This window comes from Pundamilia nyererei, unplaced genomic scaffold (genome assembly GCF_000239375.1).
Source record: "Pundamilia nyererei isolate P.nyererei 1_Seehausen unplaced genomic scaffold, PunNye1.0 scaffold00183, whole genome shotgun sequence".
NCBI classification, from domain to species: domain Eukaryota; kingdom Metazoa; phylum Chordata; class Actinopteri; order Cichliformes; family Cichlidae; genus Pundamilia; species Pundamilia nyererei.
In genome coordinates, this window is record NW_005187584.1 from 863230 (window position 1) to 889324 (window position 26095).

At 45.9% G+C, this 26095-nt stretch overlaps 1 protein-coding gene across 1 annotated transcript in view; it reads right to left on the reverse strand.

Moving 5' to 3' along the window:
- Positions 1–25584, reverse strand: part of arhgef18b (rho/rac guanine nucleotide exchange factor (GEF) 18b) — a 35472-nt gene extending 9888 nt beyond the window's left edge. Inside the window, exons 1-23 of the mRNA XM_013914275.1 lie at positions 25434–25584; positions 21516–21664; positions 20642–21249; positions 20105–20255; positions 19453–19579; positions 19294–19348; positions 18366–18440; positions 17736–17844; positions 17329–17512; positions 8155–8222; positions 6521–6566; positions 4817–5021; positions 4161–4267; positions 3154–3294; positions 2306–2556; positions 2111–2236; positions 1894–2011; positions 1563–1817; positions 1390–1466; positions 1035–1213; positions 836–909; positions 532–717; positions 215–395 (exon numbers count right to left, since the gene is read on the reverse strand). Coding sequence (XP_013769729.1) covers positions 215–395; positions 532–717; positions 836–909; positions 1035–1213; positions 1390–1466; positions 1563–1817; positions 1894–2011; positions 2111–2236; positions 2306–2556; positions 3154–3294; positions 4161–4267; positions 4817–5021; positions 6521–6566; positions 8155–8222; positions 17329–17512; positions 17736–17844; positions 18366–18440; positions 19294–19348; positions 19453–19579; positions 20105–20255; positions 20642–21249; positions 21516–21664; positions 25434–25509 — 3548 coding nt within the window. The 5' untranslated portion in view covers positions 25510–25584. The remainder of the gene's footprint in view (positions 1–214; positions 396–531; positions 718–835; positions 910–1034; positions 1214–1389; positions 1467–1562; positions 1818–1893; positions 2012–2110; positions 2237–2305; positions 2557–3153; positions 3295–4160; positions 4268–4816; positions 5022–6520; positions 6567–8154; positions 8223–17328; positions 17513–17735; positions 17845–18365; positions 18441–19293; positions 19349–19452; positions 19580–20104; positions 20256–20641; positions 21250–21515; positions 21665–25433) is intronic.
- Positions 25585–26095: the final 511 nt, after the last annotated feature.

Here is a 26095-nt window from a genome sequence, read left to right on the forward strand (position 1 = left end):
CACACACACACACACACACACACACACACACACACACACACACACACACACACTAACAAATCACAAACGCTTGGGGGGGAAAGAAACTGACCGGCAAACGGTCATAATCTAGGAGAAACTTCACACATACAACCAGATGTGTGTGTAAACTGCCCCCACAGATGTATTTATTCATGTGTATTTATCTGTCCTGTATGTGTGACGTCAAACAGACTTCTTTGCGGCTCGCGCTGTGCTGGACTCACTCTTGTTGAAGATGGCGGGGCTGCTGTCGTAGCCCCCAAAGGTGTCGGCTCGCCTGGGCAGAACCCCAGAGCCGCTTCCTTCCTCCCACCTGGCGGGTGCAGGAGGCCCCTCCCTCACTCCAGACTGCAGCAGGTTCTGAAGGTTCTCCACTGAAGCCAAAACAAATCAATAATATTACAACCTACTAATTTATGCAGCAGCGAGAGAAGAGAACACGTGTGTGTGAACGTCATTTAATTCCCTTTGAAACGTAGATGCACGTATTGTCATGCGGCCTGGTCCTACCCTCAGTGATAGCTCCTTTGAGCAGGACCTCCCCCTGCTGGAGGTCTGAGAAGTCTCCTCGAAGCAGAAGTCTGGAGCGCGACGCTGCGTCTTCCAGCCCTGCCACAGACTCGGCCATGTCCGCAAACAGCTGAAGCTTCTCGGTCAGCGCCTGCGTGATCACTGCATCCTTCTGGCTTAGCCGTTCTACAGTTGGGAAGCATCACACAGAAGACTCATTCCTGGACAAGCTTTAATATTCTAGACTTCTAGATAGTTGAAGGGTAAGACAACACACGAGCACCACCTTGTGGCCTCTAGTTACCTCGAAATTCTTTAAACCTGGAAGCTCGCGCCTCTTCTTCCTCACTGAACAGCCTTTCCTCAGTGTGAGGGCAGCTAACGGGGGAGAAGACAGGAGCCAGATGAGGAAAGGATCCTGGCTTTGATTGAGGTGTGTGAACACTTTCTTTGGATTAGCCCGAGTGATAAACAGATGCGTGTTTGTGTGTTGCTGCAGCTACCTCTCTGCAGCTTGTCGTATTTGCGTCATCCATGAGTTTCGGTCCTCCTTCGAGGCGGTGTGGATCTCATACATCTCCGGCTCATTGGAAGAGGCACAGATGAGAAACATGGCTTTCTCCTCGTGGGCAACCTCCCTGACTATGAGCTTCTGGAGAGAGATAACTGACGGCTTGTTATCCTGGGAGGACCAGAAGAACAAAAGAGAGGAGGGGGCGGAAACGAGAATGAGAGCTGAACCGATGAGTTTACAAACCTGTCGCCCGTCACAGCAGAATTCTGCTCCTTCTTTCCAAAACACACCGAGCACATTTCTCTTTGATGCCCTTTTATTTTCATAGATACCGACGTACTCACCACTGCAGCAAATACATATTTCTGATCTTTTTCTTGCAGCAAAAGCAACACATCTGACAGCAGCACGGCAAGAATATCTAAAGGAAGAGCAACAGAAATGACAGCTTATGGATTTATAGAACCAGAACATGTGCACAGACAGCAGAGGAGTCATAGTTTTATTATGTGATAACCTTTGAGTCTGCCTGAAGCAGCTCTCCAGCTGACTGTGCCCTCATGAAGCAGCCGTCTCCGGCCCGGCGCGAGGTCCTCCCTCCGAAAGACACGACCGTCTTTGAATTTCCCCTGTGCCTTCGGCTCCATCCTGAGGTGTATTTCTCTGAGCCTGGAGCTCTTCTCGTGGAGATTAACCAACGTGTCCACCCGTACGATGGTGTCTTTGATCAGACCCAGCGCCCGACTCAAATCCACATGCTCGTCCGTACCAGCTAGGAACGAGGAAGGAATGATTAAACACAGCGAAGTCGTTCTGGGCAGTAACTGTGATCTACTGAGCAGAAATACCTTCAGTGTTGTGAAGAATGCGCTCGACTAGCACCGGGTACTTTGTAATCCGCTGTGTCACCAATAAAATACACTCAGTCACTCCGAGCCGCCGCACAATAGACAGGTGACTGATTTTCTGCAAGAACAAAAGCAGAAACATTTGATTTGACGCTGCACGGTAACCAACGCCTCTTTAATGTGATATGATGCAGCTAATTCTGTGTCGGCGTCGTACTCGGATGATGTTTTGGAACTTTTTGTTGTTTTGCAGCTGATCTTTGTAGTAGCTGACAGCTTCAGGGTGGTGACTGCAGAAATCTCCATAGCTGTCCTTCATCTTCTCTCCGATTTCACCTGAGAACTGGACAAAGAACGAACGTCAGCTCTGTCGCCGATGGTGGGCATCAGCGTGCGTGCGTCTCCTCCATACCTGTGCGATCAGGACGTCTGCCAGTTTGTTGATGGTGTAGTTCCTGTCGCTGGGCGGGACCAGGCTTTCTCGCCGCCGCTCTTTGAGACGAGACAGGAAGTTTGTGTGAAGGTCGAGGAGGTTTTCCAAGCGGGGAAACAGACAGTCCAGCCTTCCTGCGTCCATCTGGAGGTTCTCCTTCAACTCCCGGACGTAGACGCGCAGCATGATCTTCAGAGTCCTCACATGATGCATCTCTGTCTGCATCAGCTCTACAGGACGACACGCATGTTCTGTAATGCACGTGTGTGTGTGTCGTGCACTGAGGTGCTGGATGTTGCGTAAAGCTCCTGGTTTTCCCCTCATCTACACACTCCGTTACATTTAGGCTTTTAAACACACACATTTACACATTAAGCTTCATTTACAGCTCTCGCCGAATTAAATGTGCGATTCCAACTGTGTTACACTTAAAGTGCACGGCCCAGTCAGTGTGCCTTTCAAAGCGCTGTCTGCACCCACTGATTGATTGATTGATTGATTGAATCTTTATTTTGAACATGTTGAAAAAGTATAAAAAAAATAGAATTAAAAGAGACAAATGAACAAAGCAAAACAAAAGGAAAACGAGCAACCACAACTCCAAATAACGTCCATGTTCAAAAAGGAGCAGGAAGAAGCTTATTTAATCCCACCCCTTTTCCACTATCTAGTATCAATAGACTACAGAAATACCTCCTTGCAATTACATTATATGTTATGTGTAAATTTTTTTTAAATATATACACATATATGTTTCTATCTATCTGATCCGCGCGACAGGAGCCTCACTGGCCGGACACGTACAGGAACAATGAAATCACACTTACCGTATATCACGTCTTGTCTCTTCGCCGTTTCTTTAGTGTGCTTTTTGAGATACTGCTGATCAACCGCCGAACTCCACGAGTCTGCCTCCAAATCCTGAGCATCAGACTCCAGATCAGCCCGCACAGCTGCATAGTGAGCATCTGAGGAGAGCAGCAGAGGCATCACACCTGCTCTGCTTTGTTGGTTATAATTATTTTGAAAAGGACTTCTGAATATTGCATGATGACACCTCAACATGTGCAGAATTTTATAAATAATGACGATTCTTAAATGACCGTTATTGTGCAGGGTCCCTGTTTAACAGCTCATCCTTCTGAACTAAAGGATTTCCCGTCGCCTAAATGAGACAGTTTATAAAATCATCAGCTCGGCCGAGACGACGCGCGGCCTTGTTTTCATCTTTTAAACGATCTGTAGCAACTTTGTGTCTCACTACAGGAAACTTGCTCGCCTCTGCAGAGCAACACTAGTTCAGACACGCTACAGTCGCTTCCAGCAATGCCGAACCCGCGTCGCACGTTATCATCAAGGTCGCTTTCCTCAAAGGGCCGATAACAAAGTGTGACTCCTCCTCAACAACATATGATCTCCGCCCCTTTCATCAGTTATCCATGAGCACAGTGCATGCTGTGATGTTCTTAATATCAGAGATAATATAGGTGATCATCCTCCATATTGATAACACAACTGTGAGGGAAAACAACCATCCTGCCCTGTCATACATTGTTAAAGCGTGGAATAAAACGGGTATCGGCAGAAGCCCTTTCATAAATAGGCCCATAGAGTCTCCAGCCTAGAATACAGGTCGAGGTCACTCCTGGACACACAAGTCAAACCAGCAGGACACACAAAGCCCTGAAGGTGAGCTGTCGCTCGAGCAGGCAGCCCTCAGAAGACTCAGTCTGAGAAAAGCTGGTCAACAATTTCCCACTGATACCAACTGAGACTGGAACTGTTATTCCAGTAATTCCAGTTCAAGCCACATTTCAGTCACTCAGCTGCTCACCTTCTACAATGATGGACTCGGTGGTCGAAGGAGCGAGGGAAATCGCGTCTTCATTGTAGCGTTTGGAGCGGGGAGTGTCCGTCTCATCCATCTCCCCAGGGAGGGATCTGAGGGAAGACAACCACAGGTCCAAGGTGGCATACATGGTGAAATGGAAACAACGTGATGCTGCTAGCAGCCAACACGTGCGTTTAAAGACCCAAAGTAGCAAATAAATCAAAGAAAGTAGAGAAAATCTTTCCTGATTTCTTCTTCTCCACCTACTGTGGCCCATCTCTCTTTCACTGCCCCCCCCCGTTACCGAGCCATGCAGCAGAAAAGCAGGCAGCTGCAAGCCGTCTACACTCAGCTTCACAGGGCGTCATATTAGAAGAGACAGCCTGCCTTTAAGTGTCGACTATAAAAACATCTTACGGTGGCAACGGCAAAATATCGTTTGAGCTAAAGAGACGAGAATCTAAAAATATGAGACATTTACATACAGCAGAGCCTGCAAACATCGACAGTGCAGCAATATACGTTTCAGAGAAAGACTGCTCTGTGAATCTTTCAACTCAAAAAACAAAGAAAATCTCTTGAAAAGGAAACGAGTGAGAAAGTTTTTGAAAGAAAAAAAAAGGTTTTTCAGGGGAGAAGTGGATGAAGTCCATACTCACGCTGAACTATTGTTGTAATGAAGGTTGTGGCCAATGCTGGAGGTAGCAGCCGTGGAAGTGCTGGTGGCGAGGGCGGTTTGCGAAGCGCTAGATCCCAACGCACTAATGGTCATGCCTGGGCCACTGAACGAACCTCGATGGCCATCCAGGGCCTGAGATGCGGCCGGGCCTGCCTGATCCCACTCTCTGTCCCGGTCTTTTAGCGCTGGGAAAGAAAGACGAGAGACAGGTGATCGGATGCAATTAGAGGACACAGAAGAGGAACATGAGGACAAACGAGGAGAGGACAGAGAGAAAGGAGAAGATGACCGGCGAAGTGGAGCGGAGGAGGAGCTCTTCGTGTCCTGCCCGAGCCGACCCCAGTGCTTTCTCAGCCAGGATCGCGGCAGGGATCGGAAGAATCTGCAGGTGATCATGTCGCGGTGCATCAACATTCGCATCCCCACACGTCCAGACAGACCCCACGAGGAGGCGGAGGACGCTTTGAAGGGTCCCTTTGTTTGGAAAGATCTTTTAGCAACCACCAGCTCCATTGCAAAGGTCTTCAAATCGGATGAGTGACTCAAGGAGAAGTGCAATAACGCAAACTGAGCGAGGTCACCAGTGTAAACAATGAGCCGAGAGCAGCGCCAACCCCGCTTTTATACGCAGCCCACGAGACCCTTCAAGCCCGAGCTCCTCAGTAGAAGTAACTTCTAGAAAGACGCACACCCTTTGATGTTTCTGGCACTTTCTGATCCTTCACGCCTCCTCAATTCCTCCCTCTCTTGCTGATCTTCCTGACCCCCTGCACAAGCTACTGATTGGCTGGAGGCAAGAAACCAGGTGTGGGTGACAGGCCCCCAGCTGTTCACAAGAGACTAACAACTGCTACAGGAGATTAACTTAAGCTGCTGCCGCCGCCGCTCACGTCCCCCGTGGGTTCGCTCGCATGCAACCGGACCTGCTGCATGTTACAATTAGCGATGAGTGAGTTTTCCTAGGATGAATAAAAGCAAATGCATTTGTATCATAGTCAGCAAAGCCCATGAAAAGACCAAAACCACTTATATATTCATCCTGCTAAGCAGTATACCACCGGCTGATTAGCCCCCTCAGCTGTACTCAGAGCACCATTGCTCAGATTTAACACTTGCTTTTGAGGAACGACTTTAAAAAGACTAAAACGTGCAGCTTCACCCAGTCTTTCATTTGCTTTCTAAACGCTTTTGTTCAACAATGACGCCCTGTGGCCATGAATGAGGTCAGAATGCACAGGTGACACTTGTGCAACACTTCATAGCAGTATTAGTACAGCAGCTCTGTCTTTACACGAAGTCGGTACATAAACAACATTTCAAAATCAGAGTTTGGACAAAAGGTAAACCAGAAGTAAATCTGACTGTTCTCAACGGTGGCTAATCATCACCTTCGCCTACCGGCTGTTGGAGGCCAATCTCCCCCTCCTATGCTCAGTGTGTAGGCGCACACACCACAGAGAAGCAGACCCACAGACACACAAACACACACACCAGAAAGAAATAGGACAAGTCCGCCATCAGATGTGTTGAGGGTTCATGTTTTTAATCCTCTGGTGTGGCAACCAGCTTTCTAATTAGACATATAAAGCCACCTTCTGAGCCATCGATGAACCCCCATAGTTACACTGATACTGTGTCAGTGGGATCGGCGAGCACCACATCCGCACATCAGCGCTCTACTCACCGAGGTTAGGAGATCCTGATGAGCTAGGCTTCGGTAGCGTATCTCTCTGCGTGGAGAAAATAAAGAAAGACGACATTTTTAAGGCCAGTTTCTCGTGCTTTTATCAACAGAGTCAGATTATAAAATTATACAACATTGCACACAGTTAGTCTTTATTAACAAGTTCATATCAGGCAGATTCACAAGATCAGAGAAGTCGAGCTGCAAATGAGCCGGGAAAAGCGCCCCGACAGAAGTGGATTCACGCGTCTGTGAGGGGATGAAGTAGCTTCATGCACCACCTTAATTTCTTTTACGATTCCTATTTTGTTCTCAGTCTTCTGTCTTACTCTTACATTTTTGAATGAGACAAAAAAGAGGAAATAATGTCAGAAAACGTACAACACTGGAATTTATAAAGTCTGAGTTATATTTCACTTTAGTTTGTTTAAAAAAAATAACAAATGAAAAACAAATGAGATTATTTGTTCCACTTCCTGATATAATTGGACATTACAGCCCTTTAAAATAAGATGTCCAGCACATTGTGTGCTTAAAACCCAGAAACGTGTCCACACAAGTCACTGCGTGCACGTCACTGTCCCTTCATGCACTCTCTCTACTTTCAAGATTAGGCTTCAAACTTTCCTTTTTGCTAAAGCATATAGTTAGGGCTGGACCAGGTGACCCTGAATCCTCCCTTAGTTATGCTGCAATAGACGTAGGCTGCCGGGGATTCCCATGATGCATTGAGTTTTTCCTTTCTCACTCACTATGTATTAACAGACCTCTCTGCACTGAATCATATCTGTTATTAACCTCTGTCTCTCTTCCACAGCATGTCTTTATCCTGTCTTCCTTCTCTCACCCCAACCAATCACAGCAGATGGCCCCGCCCCTCCCTGAGCCTGGTTCTGCCGGAGGTTTCTTCCTGTTAAAAGGGAGTTTTTCCTTCCCACTGTCGCCAAAGTGCTGCTCATAGGGGGTCATGTGATTGTTGGGTTTTTCTCTGTATCTATGAAGCGCCTTGAGGCGACTTGTGTTGTGATTTGGCGCTATATAAATAACATTGAATTGCTTTCTGATCAGCGCTCCATCAAATCAATTAACGCTAAAAATCCCCAAAAATAATTTTTAAGAAGTATGACTTGTAGACTAGGACAACCTTAGTCCTCTTGATGCTCCAGTGAGCTCATATTGTGCAGATGCATAAGAGACGGTGTATGTTTGGGAGTCATGGGCGCGGTTGTTGCAAAATGTTTCGACAGCCCTCGTATTGAATGTGGAAATTACAAGAAGGCAGCATCATCATCGACACTTCTGTTTACGCCCACTTCACTGTCACAGTGAACACTGAATCCTGCCGTCACGGTCAAACAGCAAATTCTCGTTTCATCATCAACCCAAAAGTCATTTTAACATAAACATTCCTCCAGATTTCTCATGCTTGACAAAATAAATCCCGTCTGAAGGTTTCTACGTGTCATCACTGCCAGCGTTGCACAGAAGCACTAATGTAATCGAACCACAGAAGAGGACACAGGAAGTGATATGCAACTCCTTCGTGCAACATCACATTAAAGTCCAGGCCTGTAGAGCGCAATCAAACCCAGCGTGGCCTAATCGTGGCTGCTCGCCGTGTTTCGAGTGTTTACCTTATTCTTGCTGCTGGTGCACTCCCCCAGCAGAGACTTGCAGCTCTTGTGAACGTTCACAGCGCAATCTGAAAAACACCAGGGCAGAAACTTACAGTCAGTGTATCATTAGTCTTTGCAGGAGCAGGTTTATACAAGACCACAACGTTTTGGCAATGATGCATGTTTGAAATGAAAAAGAACAACATTTGAGCAGCTCCTGAAGGCGACGCCATCACAAGTACAAAGCTGTGATTCAGACAAGGCAAAGAAACAGAAAGCTGAAGGACAGCACTTTCAGCTCATGCAAACAAATCACAATGTTTGTTTTCAGGCATGTATTTGTAAAGTAAAACTGGTGGGACTGGTGCAACAGTGGCTGTGGCTTCTGTTTGTTTCCCCATAAAGACACAGAGTCAGAGCGCAGTCGGACCAGCAGCTTCCTTTTTCTCAGTAACAGGTTTATGTTTCGGTCTTTATTAAACCCAAAGCTGCTGCTGCTGCATGTTTAGATGACATGGCTGTATATACCTCTCTGCTAATTACACAGATAAAAGCTGTTATGGAAAAATAAACCGGGGGTGAGAAAAGTTCTCCTCTATCGCGTACGCGATTACTGAGATCTTGCAACCTGGCAGCGTGCAGTACAACACATACTGTAAACGCCCGAAGCCTTTTCTGGAGGACAAGGCTAGCCAAACAAATTAGTCATGCTTCAGCATGCAAAGCGTGTTTCCAGCCCTTCCAGGTAAAACCACGATAATACAAACAAGACGGACAAGTACATGGTTGCGTACGCAGACTGAAGCCGTAAAACCTTATCTACGCTGTGACTGGTGAAAAACAAATTTCAGCTGACTGCGTCGAGTCAGTGCATCACAAGAGAAAGTGTGACGTCGCACAATAACTCGTTCACTGATGATGTTTATGTCCTAAAGCTTCATTGTCAGCGCTGCCTCCTTTACACCGACGCAGGCAGCGTGGCGAGTGTTTGAAATCAGGCTTTGTAGCTGGCTGACAAAGGTGACGCTGGCGTGAGCCGTACCAGCAACTTCCACTAAATGCTAAAAGTTTCTAGTCCTTACCCCTCCCTTCTGAATGCTGGTACCACAATACAGCCGCTACAATGGAGACAAATGATAAGTCTGTATCTTCTTACCCAGAAAAAGCATGAAGCAGTGAGACGTTTGTGTGTGAAAACGCTCTGCATGCAGCTTTTTGCCTCTTAGCTTTTTTCTCTGTGTCTGCTGCTCGCTCGCTCTCACAATAAATGAACAATTGCTGGCTCAGCTGAAGGAAAAGAAAACAGAAACTGGCTTCTGAATAATCTGAACCAGCACCGCTGTGCCTCTCTTTGAGCTGTATTCAGCAGATATATACTTAAATTGTGAATAGCAACTAGAAGCACTTTGCGTTGAATCTAAGCCCATTTTCCCCTTTTAGACTTTGTTTAGCAGCTAAAGGCTGGACGAGAAGGAACTTCAGAAGAAACTAGAAATTTCCAACTTTTCATCCTGATTCAACTAAAAGATGAAAAAGAAAATAAAATGTAATCTTCTTGCTAATCTGGCTGTTCCACAGACGAGCTCAAATTCATTGTTTAATGAAGACAACCGGCCCCACGGGCAAGGCTCACTCCTCTTTCTTCCAGAGCTCTCGTCCACCTGCTCCTTACTCTCACTACAGAGCACAATGTCATCTGCGAACAGTCCACTGATCTGTCAGCCTGTCCATCAACACTGCAAACACAAAGCCCACCGACTCCTACCACACAGCTCACCGCTGTGTCACCGTCCCACACTTCCTTATGCAGTACGGCAGTTCCTCTCTTGGAAAGGTACTGAGAAGCAGACGGGATTAATAATTAAGTATATCTGTGTGGGGTTTAAAAAAATCAATGTCATTGCAATATTATCAGTCAATAGAAGTAAAAGATTAACCTTAGATAAGCAAGAACAGTAGGTTTTCTGCTCACTGATATCACCGAGCTTATCATTGCAGCTTGTTAACAATAGCACACTGTGCACCAGTCATGCTGAACACACGGGTGGTGACAGAGATCAAAGTAAGCAGAGCTCAGGTGAGGAGAGTAGGGCTGGTCGATATAACCATGTATATCTGATGACGATATAAAAACGTCTGTCGTTTCATTTTACGCTGTCGTTTGTTTCGTGGTGTTGCAAAATAAACTGTTTACGGCAATATTTGTTCATGGTTCTGATGTCACTGTAGTGTTTATATTAATTTATTAAACTTCTCTCTTTCTCTTATATTTAATATAACCACACTACGGACGGACAAGCGCCTGTTTTTATGCGTTGTCATTAGCAACAACGACGGTAACGCCATCGCGTATCCGCTTGTTTATGTTCCACATAAACCTTTCACAATAAAGCTCAAGATCCTGTTGAGACTTTTCAAAATAAACTGAATCACGTGAAAGAGCAGATTATTTACGGATGAGAAGCAAAAAAGAGCCGCCAGGTGCTAAAAAATAAACCTTAGACTCAAACGTTAGAACAGGCTTCTCCCCGCAGCACGCCGTGTAATAAATACTCACAAAGAAAACGGCGCCGTTACAACTTATGTCTAAAAATGTAAAGTTTCAGCATCGGTTAAAACTCCAGCTACACGACGCGCAGCTGGAAACACTTCACGCAAGTCGAGCTGCCCGAGATTCACAGAATTTACAGAAAATATTACATTTTTGTGATTTATATGGTTATCGGACGATAGATGTCTGATATCGGGAGATGAGGTTTTGGTCATATCCACAGCCCGAGAGGACGGGATCTCGTATCATCAGCTGGACGACTGATACTGTTGAGAAATGTCAGAAGTTACAGTTACTGATGTCAGTCGCTGATCCACGGGACACTCGGCTCCCTAACAAAACCACGACCACACCCAACATCTGCTGACACCCCATCGCACAACAAGTCTTCTTGTGGTACAGAGTGCACACTTCAGTGAGTCACAGTGAACTAGAAGTGAAAATGATACTTTGCTCTCTGCTGTAACTGATAGAAAATTAGAAGAAGAAAAAAAAGCTGTGCTGCTACTCTACTTCTAGAGAAAATGTGTTATCTCACATGCCCGGCATTGGATTTGGCAGAGGTCAACAGAAGAACAGGGGTTTCTTCCAGGAAAGCATTATTTCACACATCACATCATGTAAACACTGTTTTCACACGCGGCCCAGAAACGCTGTCAGGTTGTGAAACTGCAGTTTCCGTCGCAGGTGGTTTTACAACATGCAATAACAAAGGATGCACATTTTAGATCCTAAAGCAGCTGTGAGTTTGCCGATGCTGGCTTTGAATCTATTTAGAAAGAATTTCAGAACGCCTGGCTACCTGATGGTGCTCGGGTGGCTCAGATTCAAGCAGCTGTGCATTTCTGTCAATCTTAAGCTCTCGTTGCGATCCTGCTTCACACACACAAATGTCTTTACTTTATTCCTTACTATATGATAGATGCAGATTGAAGGTGCAGCCTGGTTTGTAGAAAATATATATAACTCATAGCAAAGACAAAGTGCAAAAACACAGGAAGCTGTTGTGTTAATTCATGTGAAAGCAATAACCCTGTCACAGCTCTAAGTATAGGCTTTAAACCATAGAGGCTAGCACTGCAATTGCTGTCAAGGGCCACAAGAGCTCATTTTAGGTCACATCCACTGTTCACTTACAGACTAATGACGACTTAAACAAAAAACACTGACTATAGACGCTTGCTGTGAGTGGATCCAGTGGCTCTGTTATGACCAGAATCCTACACATGGCATTCAAAGTCACTAAGGCAGTCCGTTTGGTTCCCATGACTTAGAGAACCAGAGCCCTTTGTATGTGAACATCGTTCGATTTATGTGAATGAAAAGCATTTTCAAGCATGTCCTCTCAGGCAGATAACTTCCACCCATGTATGAATTCTCTTAAAAGCTTGTTCAACAAGGCTTGCACGGGGTAGGAGTCTCTCCCGGTTGACCCAGGGTGAGACGGGGTACTCCGAGGACAAATCCCCGGTCCACTGCAGAGCTGACACAAACAGCTATTAAACCATGGATATGGATATCCACAGCAGCTAAATGCATGCCCATCAACTAGATAGGAAACCGAGAGAAAACACAGAGAGAGCATGTAAGCTACAATAGAAGGTAAACATATCACCCTTCCACAGAATAACTTGGAAAGTGCAGTGTCACAATATGAGAGGAAATTAACTTGACGGTAAAGTTCAATAAGTAGGCTGCTTATCGTTTTGAACCATGTGAAAAGCATGTGTGACCCCAATCAACCGTATTACCACAAATAGCTGATCGACTAAAGGTAAAGAGGAAAACAGGTCACTTTAAAAAAAACATTCTAGCACAAAGCTTCCTGTGCAATCATGCATGCAAAAAAAGAAAAAGAAAGAAGTTACTCTTAATCCCCAAAAACACTAGTGACAAAGTCCAAAGAGGCCAGACAACCCAATGACATCATCTAATGAAACGGGAGGGAAGCGGCGCAGTTTACAAAGTGAAGTGAAACATCTCCACCAAAAGAAGACCACCAATAATCTAATGCACAACATAAATTAGCACAACAACCATGCCTTCATTGTCGTACACTTGACCTTGCTTGGGTTTGAACTATTAGATTAATCTGGTTCTCACTCCTGGAAATAATGGTCCAAACCATTCTACTTTTTCTTGGTAATGGTGCTCCCCCCCCCCATTTCCTGATTAATTAGGCCAAAGGTTACCAGTATAAAAGTAGACAACAATGGTCCACAGGAGGAGAATACTAGTGTGCGAGCCAAACCTTCAATCGTGTAAAATGCAAACATTCAGAGAGCCGGGCATGCTTGAAGGAAAGGCAGTGATGCATAAAGAAGTGTTGTGCTAACAGGCAGACATGGGTGAGACCCAGAGTCAGTGGAGTGGGCTGTTATGCACTGGTAGACCTGCCAAGCACAATTAGCACCATGTGACCCAGTCAGAACAGAAAGGCTGAAGAGTGAGGTGACAGGCTGAATGGTCACCCCTCAGCCTGGGGCATTCCTATCGCCTGATGCCAGCAAAGCTCTGGCAGAGGGGCATCACCTGCCCGGCTGAGGAATGGGAAGCATCTCATTTAATACACTGAAGAATATACATTTAAGGAATAAAAGCTGCCTGGGTCTCAGTCAGCTAAGAGGAGGGAGCAAAGACAAATAAAGGAGGCTGATGGAAACGAGGTGGAGACAGCCTCGGTCAACACTGCTCTAACATTACTGCTGTAAACGTGAATACACGCTCCGTTTGAAACACGTTACAGGAGAGGAAACGCCAGTAAATTAGACTTCAGGCACACCAAGTTATCTTGGAAGCTAACGCTAGCAATCACCTGTTGAGCTTCGTGCAAAGTCTACAACCGGCAGCAGAGCAAAGTCACCGAAAAACCCACGTAAAGTTCAACAAACAGACGAGTTTCGTGGCGTTGTGGGTTTGTTTACGCCACAAAGACACAAGCTTTCAGCTAACCTTGTGTTTCGAGAAGGAGAGGTTGTTCGCGAGCTAGCACGCTAAGCGCTGCGAGGCTAATAAGTAGCCAGCACTACGCTGAGAATAGCTGGGAGCTAATTTGGGCCAGCTAAGTATAAATTAAACTCTCGGGGAAGTAAATGAGTCTTGCCCTTATTATCACACCGAGTCAACACTGGAGGGAAAAGAAAAAAGCTCCTAGTTGGCTTTGATTAGCTCTTAGCTGGCTTAGCTAACGACAGGAATGACTGAAAAGTCCACAGAGGGAAACAACGGGAGTTATCCACCTGATCCCGCTTGAGACCATCGCTACAGTAGCCGCTTCTTACCGCCCAAGAAGACTCGGATTTGCCTGAATCAGCTGCATCCGAAGGGAATTGTAGTCTGTCCGTGAGTTAAATAAAACACACCGGCCAGTGAGATCAGCAACAAGTATCCCACATACTCGGTTTTGTCCAGTTTGTGTCTCCACTGGGAACAATCTCTGGCATACAAACGACGCATTCCACAGGCTGAATCCCCACAGGGCTGAGTTCAAATTAAAGGGACACTCACTTGTTTTCTCACGCCTGTGTCCGCGGAACAACAACACATGAGCATCTAGGGTTTGTGACTTCATTCAGCAGCAGCAGCGATGATGATTGATGGATGGAGAAATGTAACAGATGCATTATTATTATTATTATTATTATTGTTTTATCCAGATTGTTTAACACAATCTCGGAGAGTGAAAGAGCCCGAGCATCAGAGGAAAAGTGTACTGGTACTGATTTTCAGGAACAAGGGTGATGTACAGAGCTGAGGCAGCTATAGAGGGATACAGCTGATGAGTCATACCGTGAAGATATGGGAAAGAGTTGTTGAGAGGTGACGATAAGTGAACAGCAGTGTCCTCATGCCGAGAAAGTAAACTATTTCCCTATGGGGACTAACACGCACACTTTACTTTACTTTACACTAGAGACATGTTTGCTTTGAGAGTGCTGATGGAGAAGTGTAGAGAAAGTCAAAAAGAACTGCACTGTGGTTTCTGTGGATCTATGAAAGCAAGAGAGGAACTGTGGTACTGCGTGAAGAAGGATGTGAGGGTGGTGCAGGGTGTACAGCAGGTTTACAGGCAGGTTCAAGGTGAGGATAGGATTACACCAGCAATCTGCTAAGACCCTTCCTTCTTCTTTGACACAGTGATGGAGGCTCTGTGGACTATGATATCTACAGGCAACAATGTGATCTGTAGTGAGACCGGGGAGCAGGTGGATGAGAGCCTGCTTCATCCGCGAGTATTAGGGATGATTTGCGGCAGAAGGATAGCAGCAAAATGAAAGAGAAGGTTTACAAGACGACAGTGTATGGTTGAAGATGCTCAGACTTTCACTGGGAGTGACCAGGATGTACAAGATTAGATGTGGATATGCTGGGCAAAGGATGTTGAAGGGAGGAAGAAAATTAAGGAGGACAAAAGAGGGGATTCGTGGATGTAGTGGTATGTAGTGGGTCGTTGTGATGATGCTAGGGACAGGGTGAGATGGAGGCAGATGATCCACCCTTAAGGGGAGCAGCTGAAAGACGAAGATGTCAAAAAAGAGGCAGTCCAAAGAGGAAGACACTGAATGTGTGGCACGCCGAGCCTCGCTGAAGGATACCAGAGCAGCTCTGTTTAATAAGCAAACAATAAGAAACAACCATATATTACATCCTGACCGCCAGACCGCACGGTGTATAAATATCCTGGACGTATTATGGCCTTTGTCTGCCACAGAATAGAGGGAGAAAGGAAATATTGGGTTATAGTCATGAAATAATGAAGCAATAGCACAGAATGACTAAATGCCCCCAGTGCTCCCATCCACATGTGCCAGTGAAAGCAAAGAGAAATGGTGATGACATTGAGAACACTTCTGTTTCCTTGTTACTGGAAACTTTATTTGTTGATGTGAAATTCTCAACAGCCAGACCACATGGCTTATGAGAAGACGGCCTCTGGTTTACAATAATGTCAACACATGTGACAAAAGTCCACACTGCCAGCATCAGTCACGGTGATGGAAAGGAAATACCCAGTAGGAGTTGAAAACTGTCACTTTAACAAACCTGTATAAACATAGATGTAACATCAATACTGAGAGTGTGTCTAGAACCATCCATTTTAACTGCATCGCTTTAGGTTTGTGGACATTTGTTTATGCTCTTAAGGTCCGCCCACAGCATTCCTGTCACTGCCCCTCCTAGAGTCCTGAACGAGATTTCTTCCTGTTTAAATGGAGTTCTTCCTTCCCACTGTCGCCAAGTGCTTGCTCAAAGAGGTCATCTGTATTACTGTAGGGTCTTCGCCTTCCAGTATAAAGAGCCCTGCGGCTGTTGTTGTGATTTGCTGCTGTATAAGTTAAACTAATTAAATGTAACTGACCTGACTTGACGGTGCCATCGAAACACGTCGATTCTTTTCTTTTTCAGTCATTCTGCTGTAACATTTGCTGCTGTGCTTGGGATCATTGTCCTATTGCGTGACCCAGGTTTGGTCAGACAGACAATCTCACATTTGCCTCTAGAATACTTTTGTATACTAAGAAGTGCACAGTGGACTCAGTGAGTGCAAGGTGTCCAGTCCCGGGGCTGCAAAACGAGCTGAAAGCATTGCCCCGCCCACCACCGTGCCCAACAGTTGATGTGAGGTTGTTGTGCTGGTATGCTGCGTTTGATTTTCTCCAAACGTGGCGCTGTGGTTTGGTCAGATGCAGTTTTGAAACCTGTGCTGCCATCGTCTTTATCAAGAGAAGAGACTTTTTATCATTTTACTGACATGAAGCCAAACATTTGACACGCAAACTAGTTTTACTTGAGTAAAGTTGTCAGACACGTTATGGTCAGATGTGAATAATACAGACTAAAGGTTCTTAACTCTCGTCTACGTCCACTAACACGACTGCCATTATTAAAGAGTTTCACTGGGAAACTTCTTCCATGCACCGTACAAGTAGTTCATCAGAAGCTGTTGCAGTTATTTATAATCTTCCAAATGTGCAAAGACACATTCGGTAACATTATTCTGACTGTACGCTGCCCTTGATTGGCTTAAGAGTAACAGACCAATGGATTCATGAAGCTTTGGTTACCTTGAGACAAAGCGAGGCTCAGCTTTTCCACTTCGAGCTCATTCAACACGTACAAGACAGCAGAAATCTGAAATATGTTGCAAACTAGAAAAACAAATCTAAGGCGAGCTGCAGCTTCACCGAAACATCTGCAAGAATTTGTCCAAACAAGTTCACCGAGGTGTGTGACCTGATGAGGTAAAGTAATGATGAGGCGGGAAAGGGGCAGGCTGTGTCATCTTAACATCTAACAAGGGAAGGGAACGGCAAAATGTCTTCAACAGCCCCAAAGAGGAGCCACAGTCCCTGTGACGGGTGGTGAAAGCTGCTGTCTGATTCCATGTATGTGCTTTGACAAAGATGTCAGTGTAAGGAGGCTGAACGGGTGTTTAGTGAGCACAAGCTCTTCGTGTTGTATGTGCATGTGTGTGTGGTTTGTTTACCTGTGTGCATGAGTGCGCCACTAAGTGGGCGAGTGAGTGTGCATGCAGTATAAATAGATGCGAGCTTGTGCATGAGCGCAGCACCTGTGCACATATGTGTCCGACTGAGAAGAAGCGTGGGTGCGTGTACACCTGTGGCTGTGGTGTTACTCACTCGTGCACTGCAGGCCATGCTTTTTCTGCAGCGCCTTGCTGCACAACGAGCACGTGGCACAACTGGAGAAGGAACCTGGCACCAAATGATGCCCATTGCTGTGAATGCCACACATTTTCTCTTTGGGCTCCCTGTCCTTGTCCTTCACCTTGTCTTTCTGAGGCTCTTTTTCGCGGTTCTTACCCTGCAGAGGAACAAGGAAAGAGGCAGATTGGTTTTTTCATGCACATGTTGTGTTCTTCAGACATAATAAACATGACATCTCATGGCTGAGGCAGGACATACAATTCGGATAGAGATTGCAATCTGCTTTAAAATGCAATCATTAGGCCAAACGTGCCACGCACTTCAGTGCAAAAGGTACATTTATATTTCGCCATGAAGTCGTAGGGGCTTCACAGGATTACCTTGTCTTTATTGAAGGAGCCGGTCATCCTGTTCCTGAGAGAGCTCAGAGTCCTTTTTACTTTTGTGCCTCTTTCCACCTTCTCTATACGATCCTCCTCTTCTTCATTCCTGGTAGATGAGCAAGAGAGTAAAGTATAAACTACAAGCTAGTGTAAAGACACCACAGCATCTCTGTGGCGTCTTTTTCTTCTGCTTTCAGCCTTTAAAGGGTGAGATGGAAGCAGATGATCCACTGCTATCCCTGACTTTAAAAGCATTACACTCTTTGTTGAGTTTCAATTGACTTTTGTTGTGCAGCATCAGGTCATCTCAGGGAGCTTTACATAGTAAGGGAATAAAAACCCATAAAACTTCCCCTGAAGCACACATCAGAAATTCATCCTGGCAAACAGGGGACATTGTTGATTAGTAACAGTTTTCTGATGGTTTCTATAAAAACAAACCACATTATTGCAGAACCAAGAGCAGCCTGCACTGTATCAGCACTTTGTCTTTCACTGCTTTCAGTTTTGTATCCCGTCACCGACGGCTAATAAAACTCCTCCCAGGACTCGCTGAGATCACAAACATCCCAAATGTGAGACGATGAGCTTCAGTCACAGGGGAACAACGGTGAGGGCCGTACTTACTCGTTAGAGAGGAACTCGTACCAAGTGACACTTCCTGAATCTTTGGCGTCTGATCTGCTGCTTCTCTGCTTCTCTCTGTCAATGACAACAATGACAATGAAAGGCTGGATTCAAAAATCTCCAAATGTGAGAAACGTGTTTGTCGTGGCTCGAGTCTTTAAACTGTACAAAAACAAAGAGTGTGGTTTAGACTCGGTGAGTGTTTTCCCAGTGATAACAGCCGTGTCACTGCACAATGTCAACATGCAAAACATGGCAAAAACATGCTTGCACTTACAGTGCAGTGTGTGCACACGCACGCTCTACAGTCTGGCTCTGCTGGTGCTTTATAGACTGGGACGCCGCTACAGCAGTGAAAGCACGCAGACCTCCCTCTCCTGTTTACTTACCCGTGGTACTTCTTTAGCTCCTGCAGAACTTTCTGTACCATCACCCTGAGACAAACAAGACACTGAGACTAAGTGGAGGAGAACAATTCTAGGAGCTGGGTGCTGATTTTGAGAAGAATCCTCCCCCGTGTGCTGTGTCCACACACCGCCCGGGTACATATAAAATAACCCTCCCCCTCACACACACAGACACAAAGGGGCCATCTAAGGAGCTGGGAGAGGGAACTGTGGGAGGAGAAGGTTGCTGACATATGACATGGAGCAGAAATGTCAGCAGAGAGTGGGGAAAGCCCCTCTGCTATGTGGGAGTGAGAGAGCTGCAGCTCACCATTTAAAGCTACAGAGCAGGATTTGCACTGCTGCACTAAAGGAGTCAAAAACTGCAATAATACAATCCAACATAGTTTAGAAGACGTGTTTCCTAATGTAATCAAACTACTTCCTTCTTTCAAACATCTTTAAACTTGCACTCGACAGAAACAGCTTCTCGAACACGGTGAGAACGAGCAGCTATGTTGATGTAAATGACGTGTACTCACATATGCGTCTGTCCTTCAGTAGAATGCAGGTTTTCTTCCGGGTCAAATTCCTCAGCTACAGGTGAAAAAGATAAACTGCTCAGTTATGAGGAAAGATGCCTTCAGGTGATAAAACCTGAACTTAGATTTGTTCTACAGGCGTTAAAGCCGCCGGCCCACCTCCTGCTGCCCTGGCAGCTCGTTTGGATGTCTGTACAACACGAGAAATGTGTGCAGCACGGGAGCAATCGTCTGTAGCAAGGATCTCTGAGCGGGAGTATAGCTGCCTGCCGGGCTCACCGTGGTCCTGACAGAAGAAGAATAAACGCACGTGTATCCACTCCTCAGCAAGCAGCACACACACACTTACTGTATACGATAGATTTCTTATGCAGACAGCAATTTACATTCAGTTATTTTGGTCAATGTGGTCAGAAAGTTCTTTGTGGTTCAGTTAATTTGTTGTTTAGTATCAAATATCCAAGCTGTGGTCACCTACAGCTTTCCTATCGTCCATATGTCCCAGACCAAAAGTCCTCTGGGACTTCCAGTCTTTTCCAAAAACTATTAGAAGCTCACTGGTTGATGTGTTCATTCATTGCAGTGTCACAGAAATGCACCTGCTTGTTCTGAAAGATGAACAGCATCCTGCAGTTTGAGGAAATCACTGAGCTCGAGTTCAGCGCAGAGCTGCACGTCTGTGACGTCTTCAGAGGGAACTAAATGACATTGTTGCTTTTGGTTTGTTGTGAGATTACTTTAAAAAAAAAGTTCCTCGATGCCACTTTTGAGTTATTACCACCACAGTGACCCCGATCTTTGGGCAGCTTACCCTCAGGCTGAAGCCATCAGGACTGCCGGAGTCCTCCTCAGGACACGGCGAGCAGCTGTAGGTGGACTGGAAAAGACTATTCTGTCGCTCCTCGTCATCATCATCATCTCTCTCTCCGTCACTGTCTATGGCCTTGGTGTCGAGACTGAGTCTGGCAGCACGGCAAGCAAACACAAAGCAAATAGATTTACATATACAAGCATGTGCACACACACACACATGTGGGAGACAGAGGGAGTCTATGACTTGTGTGTATTTTCTGTTTTGTCAGTATTTTTGTGCACGTTTCATTTTCACAGCTCAAAGAAGCTTCACCGTCATTATTTAAAAAGCTGTGAAAGACCAACCACAGGAAACGTTCAGCTCACTGAAATAACACAGGCAGAAAAGTGTTTTTGTTTTTCAGCGTGACAACTGTGCTGAGTAATACTGAAGCAAGACGTTTCTCTATGTAGAAACTTTATTATACGACTTATGAGTCAAGTAGATTTGGACTGTAACAGGAGACGCTTCCTCTGAAATGTTTCTGCGTCTTACCTCCTCCCCAGGTTGATGGGGGACAGAGGGACACCCCAGCTGTGCCTCCGAGATGTAGACATGGATCTGATTAGAATAGGAAAGCTGTCCAGGTCTGGCTCTCCATCAAAATCCATTGAGCACTGGTCCTTTGCTCCCTCCATCGCCGCTGTCGATGCCGTTTCCATCGATCCCGACAATCCGATCAAATTACTTGGCGAGCTCCGCCCTACTGCAGAGCCTCCACAGAGAGAGTCCTCGCAATCAGTGAACCCACCTGGTAACAACTTAGGACTGAGCTGAGTGACCACAAGGTTGTGAGGAAGTTCCTCTGGAGGCTGTTCGCAGGACGGGAACGGGGCATTTAAGTGTGGGGAGTGCGTGTTCAGAAAAGAGTGTGCAGGTCGGTTTAGGGCTGGACTGTTTGTGTTTAGAGGCTCCTGGAGGTCGACGCTCTCCGCGGCTGCGGTCACTGTGGATGCAGTTGTCTGCGAGGTCGGCGTACCTCCCCGCAGATCTTTTAAGTACTCAGAGTCCCTGAGAGAGGGGCTGATGCTCTGCAAGTCCTCCACACTGCTGCTCTCCTCGATGCAGGGGCAGTCATAGTCGCTCACCACCGAACACGCATCCTGGACAGAGCGCAAAGACAAACACAGCAGACGTGAATAGAAGTCCTGACACACTTTGGGAGCCTGGTGTGTAAAATGTTAGCGTTCAGATATTCTTTGAACGAGTTAAAGCTGAAGCTGACCGGCACCTGCTGCTAAAGGTCAAGTCAGACAAAAGGGAAGAATTCATTTGTCCATAACGGACCTCGGATCACTATTATTTTGGTAAATTTCATTGCATTTGTTGAGAACCTAAAATAATAGTAACGCTCAGTGTTCAGCTTCACCTGGTCATCACTGGTCCACCCAAAGGAGACGTCCTCAGTGACAGAAGCAGGAGATAATGAGGAGGAAGATCCTTTTGCACTGGTAGGCTGGACGCTGAGATGAGCACTGGGAGGCTCACAGGGCTGACTGCAGGGCTTGCTCTCTGATGCTAAAAACAAATCATTTGGCATTTATTAGTCTCGATAAACACAAATTTACAACCGACACGAGGAGAAAAGGCAGACGTCATCAGCTGTCTAACACCTGTGGAATGCATTTGAACAGTTGCAGTGAATAATGGAAGAAAGGCCCCGTCGGCAGCCCTGCTCCAGCCCCTCGCTGAAAGCTCCTTTGCATTTCCATTGCATAAACAGATTCCTCGATTCACATGATGCCACAAACCGCCGTCACCACTGGCAACTGCTCAGTGAGCCAACATTAGTCTCCATGTCATTTCTGGGAGGCTGGCGATTATTCCCTTGCTGAGCTTTCAGCAGCCCCAGAAGCAGCTTGCCTGCAATAAATCATATAATATACCAGTGCGCTCAGGTGACGTGAGGGGAACAGACACAGAAGAGGCAAACGTGGAATTTCTGGATCTTATTCTGGAGCTAAAAGTGTCATTTTATTACTGAGACCCGATAAGAGCAAACATGTCAGAGTTTCACGGCGTCACGTCCACTGGTGGGGCTCCAGCCACACGGTTTATTCTGTTTTCCTCATTCAATGTAAAAATGGGCTTTTCCCAATGATATATGTGTAATATGTGTGTAAACTCAGTAGGAGGGAAAAGGAGGATATGATGCATGTAGTTAAAAAGAAGGTGCAGATATAAACACTGGAATTTCCCCTCAATAATGCAGCGATAAGTAAAAATTTCAAAGACATGGCAACAAACAGCTCGGTGCTACAGCTGTGCTTCGGCAGCCCGTCGCCATGAGGAGTATTACTGCATGTAGCCTCCAGAGTTTGAGCTCGAGTTGAGCAGAGAGCGCTCCGGAGGATTTTACCAGAGCCTCTAAAACCAAAAAAGTTAAGACAGATTTTATTGACATGTTTTTTATGTTTGATTTCAGCTCAGTGTGGGAGTAACTCCTGCTGTTTTGCTGCTCAGCCCACTCTCGGTGGGCCTCTCTTATCACAAAACGGGCACATCAGAGCCAATCAGTATGTTTTTCAGTGCTAATACAGGCTGAGATGCAGCTGATGTGTCTGTTTGTACTTCGTTCAGATGGTCATACAAGTCCAGTCACTTCTGGTGTAGAAATAAAACACCCCAACATCATATATGCAAGAGCAGAAAACCCTCACGAACAGCAGTTGTTGCTTTTCCGTCTAAGAGATACATTTCTTGAATACTTGCCAGATCCTGTAGAAGATGTCCGGCTTTTTAGCTGCTGATTGCACCAGCGAGTCTCTTAACACAAATATTAATATTTAAAAAAAAGATCAACTTAAATGACGGAAGCTTAAAACCTGAAAGACAAACATTACATAACTCGATCACGCAGACGGTCATCAAATAATCGGCTAAAGGTTGGTAGTTTGATCCCTGCTGCTCCAGTCTGCACGCCACATGTCCAGGATACGAACCCCAAACGGATCCATTGGTTGTGTGAATGTCAGATAAAAACACTAAAGCATAGAAAACTGTGCCTGTATGAATGAATGGGTGTGAATGGATGAATGAGGCCTGTTAGTGCGCTCGGGTAGAGCAGAACCAGTCCATTTACCAGTTACCATGACACCTGGGATGTGTGTGTGTGTGTGTGTGTGTGTGTGTGTGTGTGTGTGTGTATATAAATCTATATATAGATATATATAAGACACAAAGCTTGCCTATTTTGTTATTGTTGACTTTTTATTACGTTTACCAACTATTATTTTACGCATGACTCTAACTGCATGCGTGATTTTGGTCTTTGATTGCTTATAAGAACGGTGCCTATAAATAAAATTATTATTTTATTTTTTCTATTCCTACTTGAGTTATATCCTGGTTACTGTGCGCTGGTGAAGGGTTGTTTGCAATGAAAAGTTTTATTCATTTCTATTTATCATCATACCTGTCTCCTCTTTAGTGTTGTGTTGATTTGATGAGTCTTCCAAAAGACATCTTGAGCTCAGTTAGACTCAGAAAAAAACGAACCCTCCTAAATCACCATTAACCATCAGAGCGAGAGACACACACACACACACACACACACACACACACACACACACACACACGATGTGTGTTTTTCCCTCTCTCAGAATCACTTTTGAGACCTCGGCAGTGGCTGAACGCTATGATGAAACGCAGACATCGTGTCCTGCTGTAAACCAGCAGCATCCACTCCCGGCTTCAGCGGCGCAGCCAGGGCTGCTGTCATATAAACACACAGACAGACGCGCTGTAGATCCCGTTTTCTATATTACTAAATCACAGGCCGAGGCTGCAGCGGTGGCAGTGTCCTCACTGGAAGGAGAATTTGTTTGCGTCCCGATCCCGCTCGTGTTGAGTAAACTTAAGACAGCCAGTACAGGCGCTGCTGCGGTTGCTTAATGCTGCCTTGCAGCGCCACTGTGGCCTTTTATGGTCGGCCTCTCAGATCGCCCCCGACATGACACAGAGACGAAACGCCCGTGTGCGTCCTCAGGTGAGCGCGTTTGTCACTGTCAGCTGTTTTCTTCGCAGTTTGGCTCCACGTACTAAAACTAGTGGCTGTAATGAACAACACCAACATGAACGGCTTTGCATCTGTGATTTGCTCAGCATCGAGCCTCGCTTTACTTTCTAAACACACATTTTCACTCCATCTCTAAAGAGGTGTTTATTGTTCAGCTGCTGTAATGGTGAGTTAAGTCTCATGAACTGCGCTGAGCTGCTGAATGATTGCAACCGCTAATTAAAAGGAAAAAGAAACCAGAAGCTGTGCATCAGCGCTGCAGCCGGTGTGACGAGGAGGAAACGATCGCACGTGTTTGCCACAAAGTCTGCCGTTCGTTTGTCTGCAAAGCTAATCACAAGAGGAACTCATGTGATTGTGTCAGTTGATTTTGTGATCTTGATGCCTTCTTACACAGTGTGGCGATACATCATCACCCAGTGACACAAACCACAGGAAATAAAACTACAACTCATTTAATAAAACTTACAGCTCCTGTCTGTCTGAGACACAGAGCTCACATTAAGGTTGTGGTGACCATTTAGTAACTGTCACTGGTGCTTGAATCACACAAAGTGTGGGCTGCTGTGTCTCTGTGTTTGCGTGACGGGCTGGAGGTGAAGGCAGAAGCTGTGAGATCTGAGGTTGAAGCAAACATCAAAAAACAACTGTCAGGCTGCAGAGCCTCTTTGATCACAAATGCGCTCGACGGCTGTTTTCACAGAGCTGAGCAGCCCGGGTACTTTGGACGAAAGCAAAGTGGAAACGTTCCACGCTGCTCGTGTGCGCTAAGCATTACATTAAACCACGAAAGCGCAGAAAGCAGGAAACTAGCTGTTAGTCACGCTTTCTCTAAAAGGACAGAAGGCAACAAGACCAGTGCCACACCAAGTCCCACGCAAAGCTTCACAGCCTGAACTGTCCACGCACGGTGCAGCTCCACCAGTGGACACACAAATTCAGTAATAGATTTATGCTCAAATTTGAAAGGTGCATGGTGACACTGCACAGAGTGAGAAATGACTCACTGAACTTTGCACCAACGTCTCATCTGCTGCACTAACTGTCTCCGACCACAAACCCCAACCAGGTCAAACTGGTAAACAACAACGGTGTGAGAATGGCCAAAGGAAGCCAGGAGAACATTAAAATAGCAGCAGCAGTAGCCAGCAGGTATAACGCACATCTCTGGGTCACATCCAGTCTGCAGCCCATGCTGGGTCACCTCCCCCCATCCACCCAACATACCCACGATGGCTGAAACATGAAGTCAGTGTAAAACCAGGTTACCTCTCTTGAAGGACCATCTCTTCATCCAGAGTCTGGAGAAGGATGGCCAGGAGTTGTTAAGAGGAGAGTCCGCCATAGGAGCAGCACAGTGGGTAGGCCAGCAGGAACTGGAGCTCGCTCGCACTCGAGCTCTGGCACCCAGCAAGAGGAAGAGGGAGGTGAGAGAGGGAGGGAGCGAAGAAACGAGCGAGAGAGAGGGTGAGCGGCATCAAGAAGCATCTCAGTGTGGTGTCTTTAAAAGGGGCGAGGGAGTGGGCTCTCAGACTTCCCGGGGGGGGTAGAGCTCTTGTTTTTAGATTCATTTGAAGCTGATTGAATGACAAAGTAAGGAGGAGGAGAGAGTTGCAGTTTTATTTCAATATGCACTCATGAAATGGATCCATAGCACTGTGCAAACGTCTCCAGTCACCTCTTATTTCTTTGCATTTGGATTCCAACGCGTGCAGGAGTTTGTTTTTCAAGTCATCTCGAGAAACACTTGTTCAGACTTTCTGAAGCTCTTTCAAAGCTTTTTCTTTTTGTTGTGTGGATGCTTTTTCCCTCATTTTCAGTCCAGTCATCGTAGCATTTGCTGTTTTTCTTGGTCCACTTAACACTGACCTGTGAATCATTCGAGCATGCAGAAGACGCCCAACTCAAAGGATGAGCCCCTAACAGGAAAG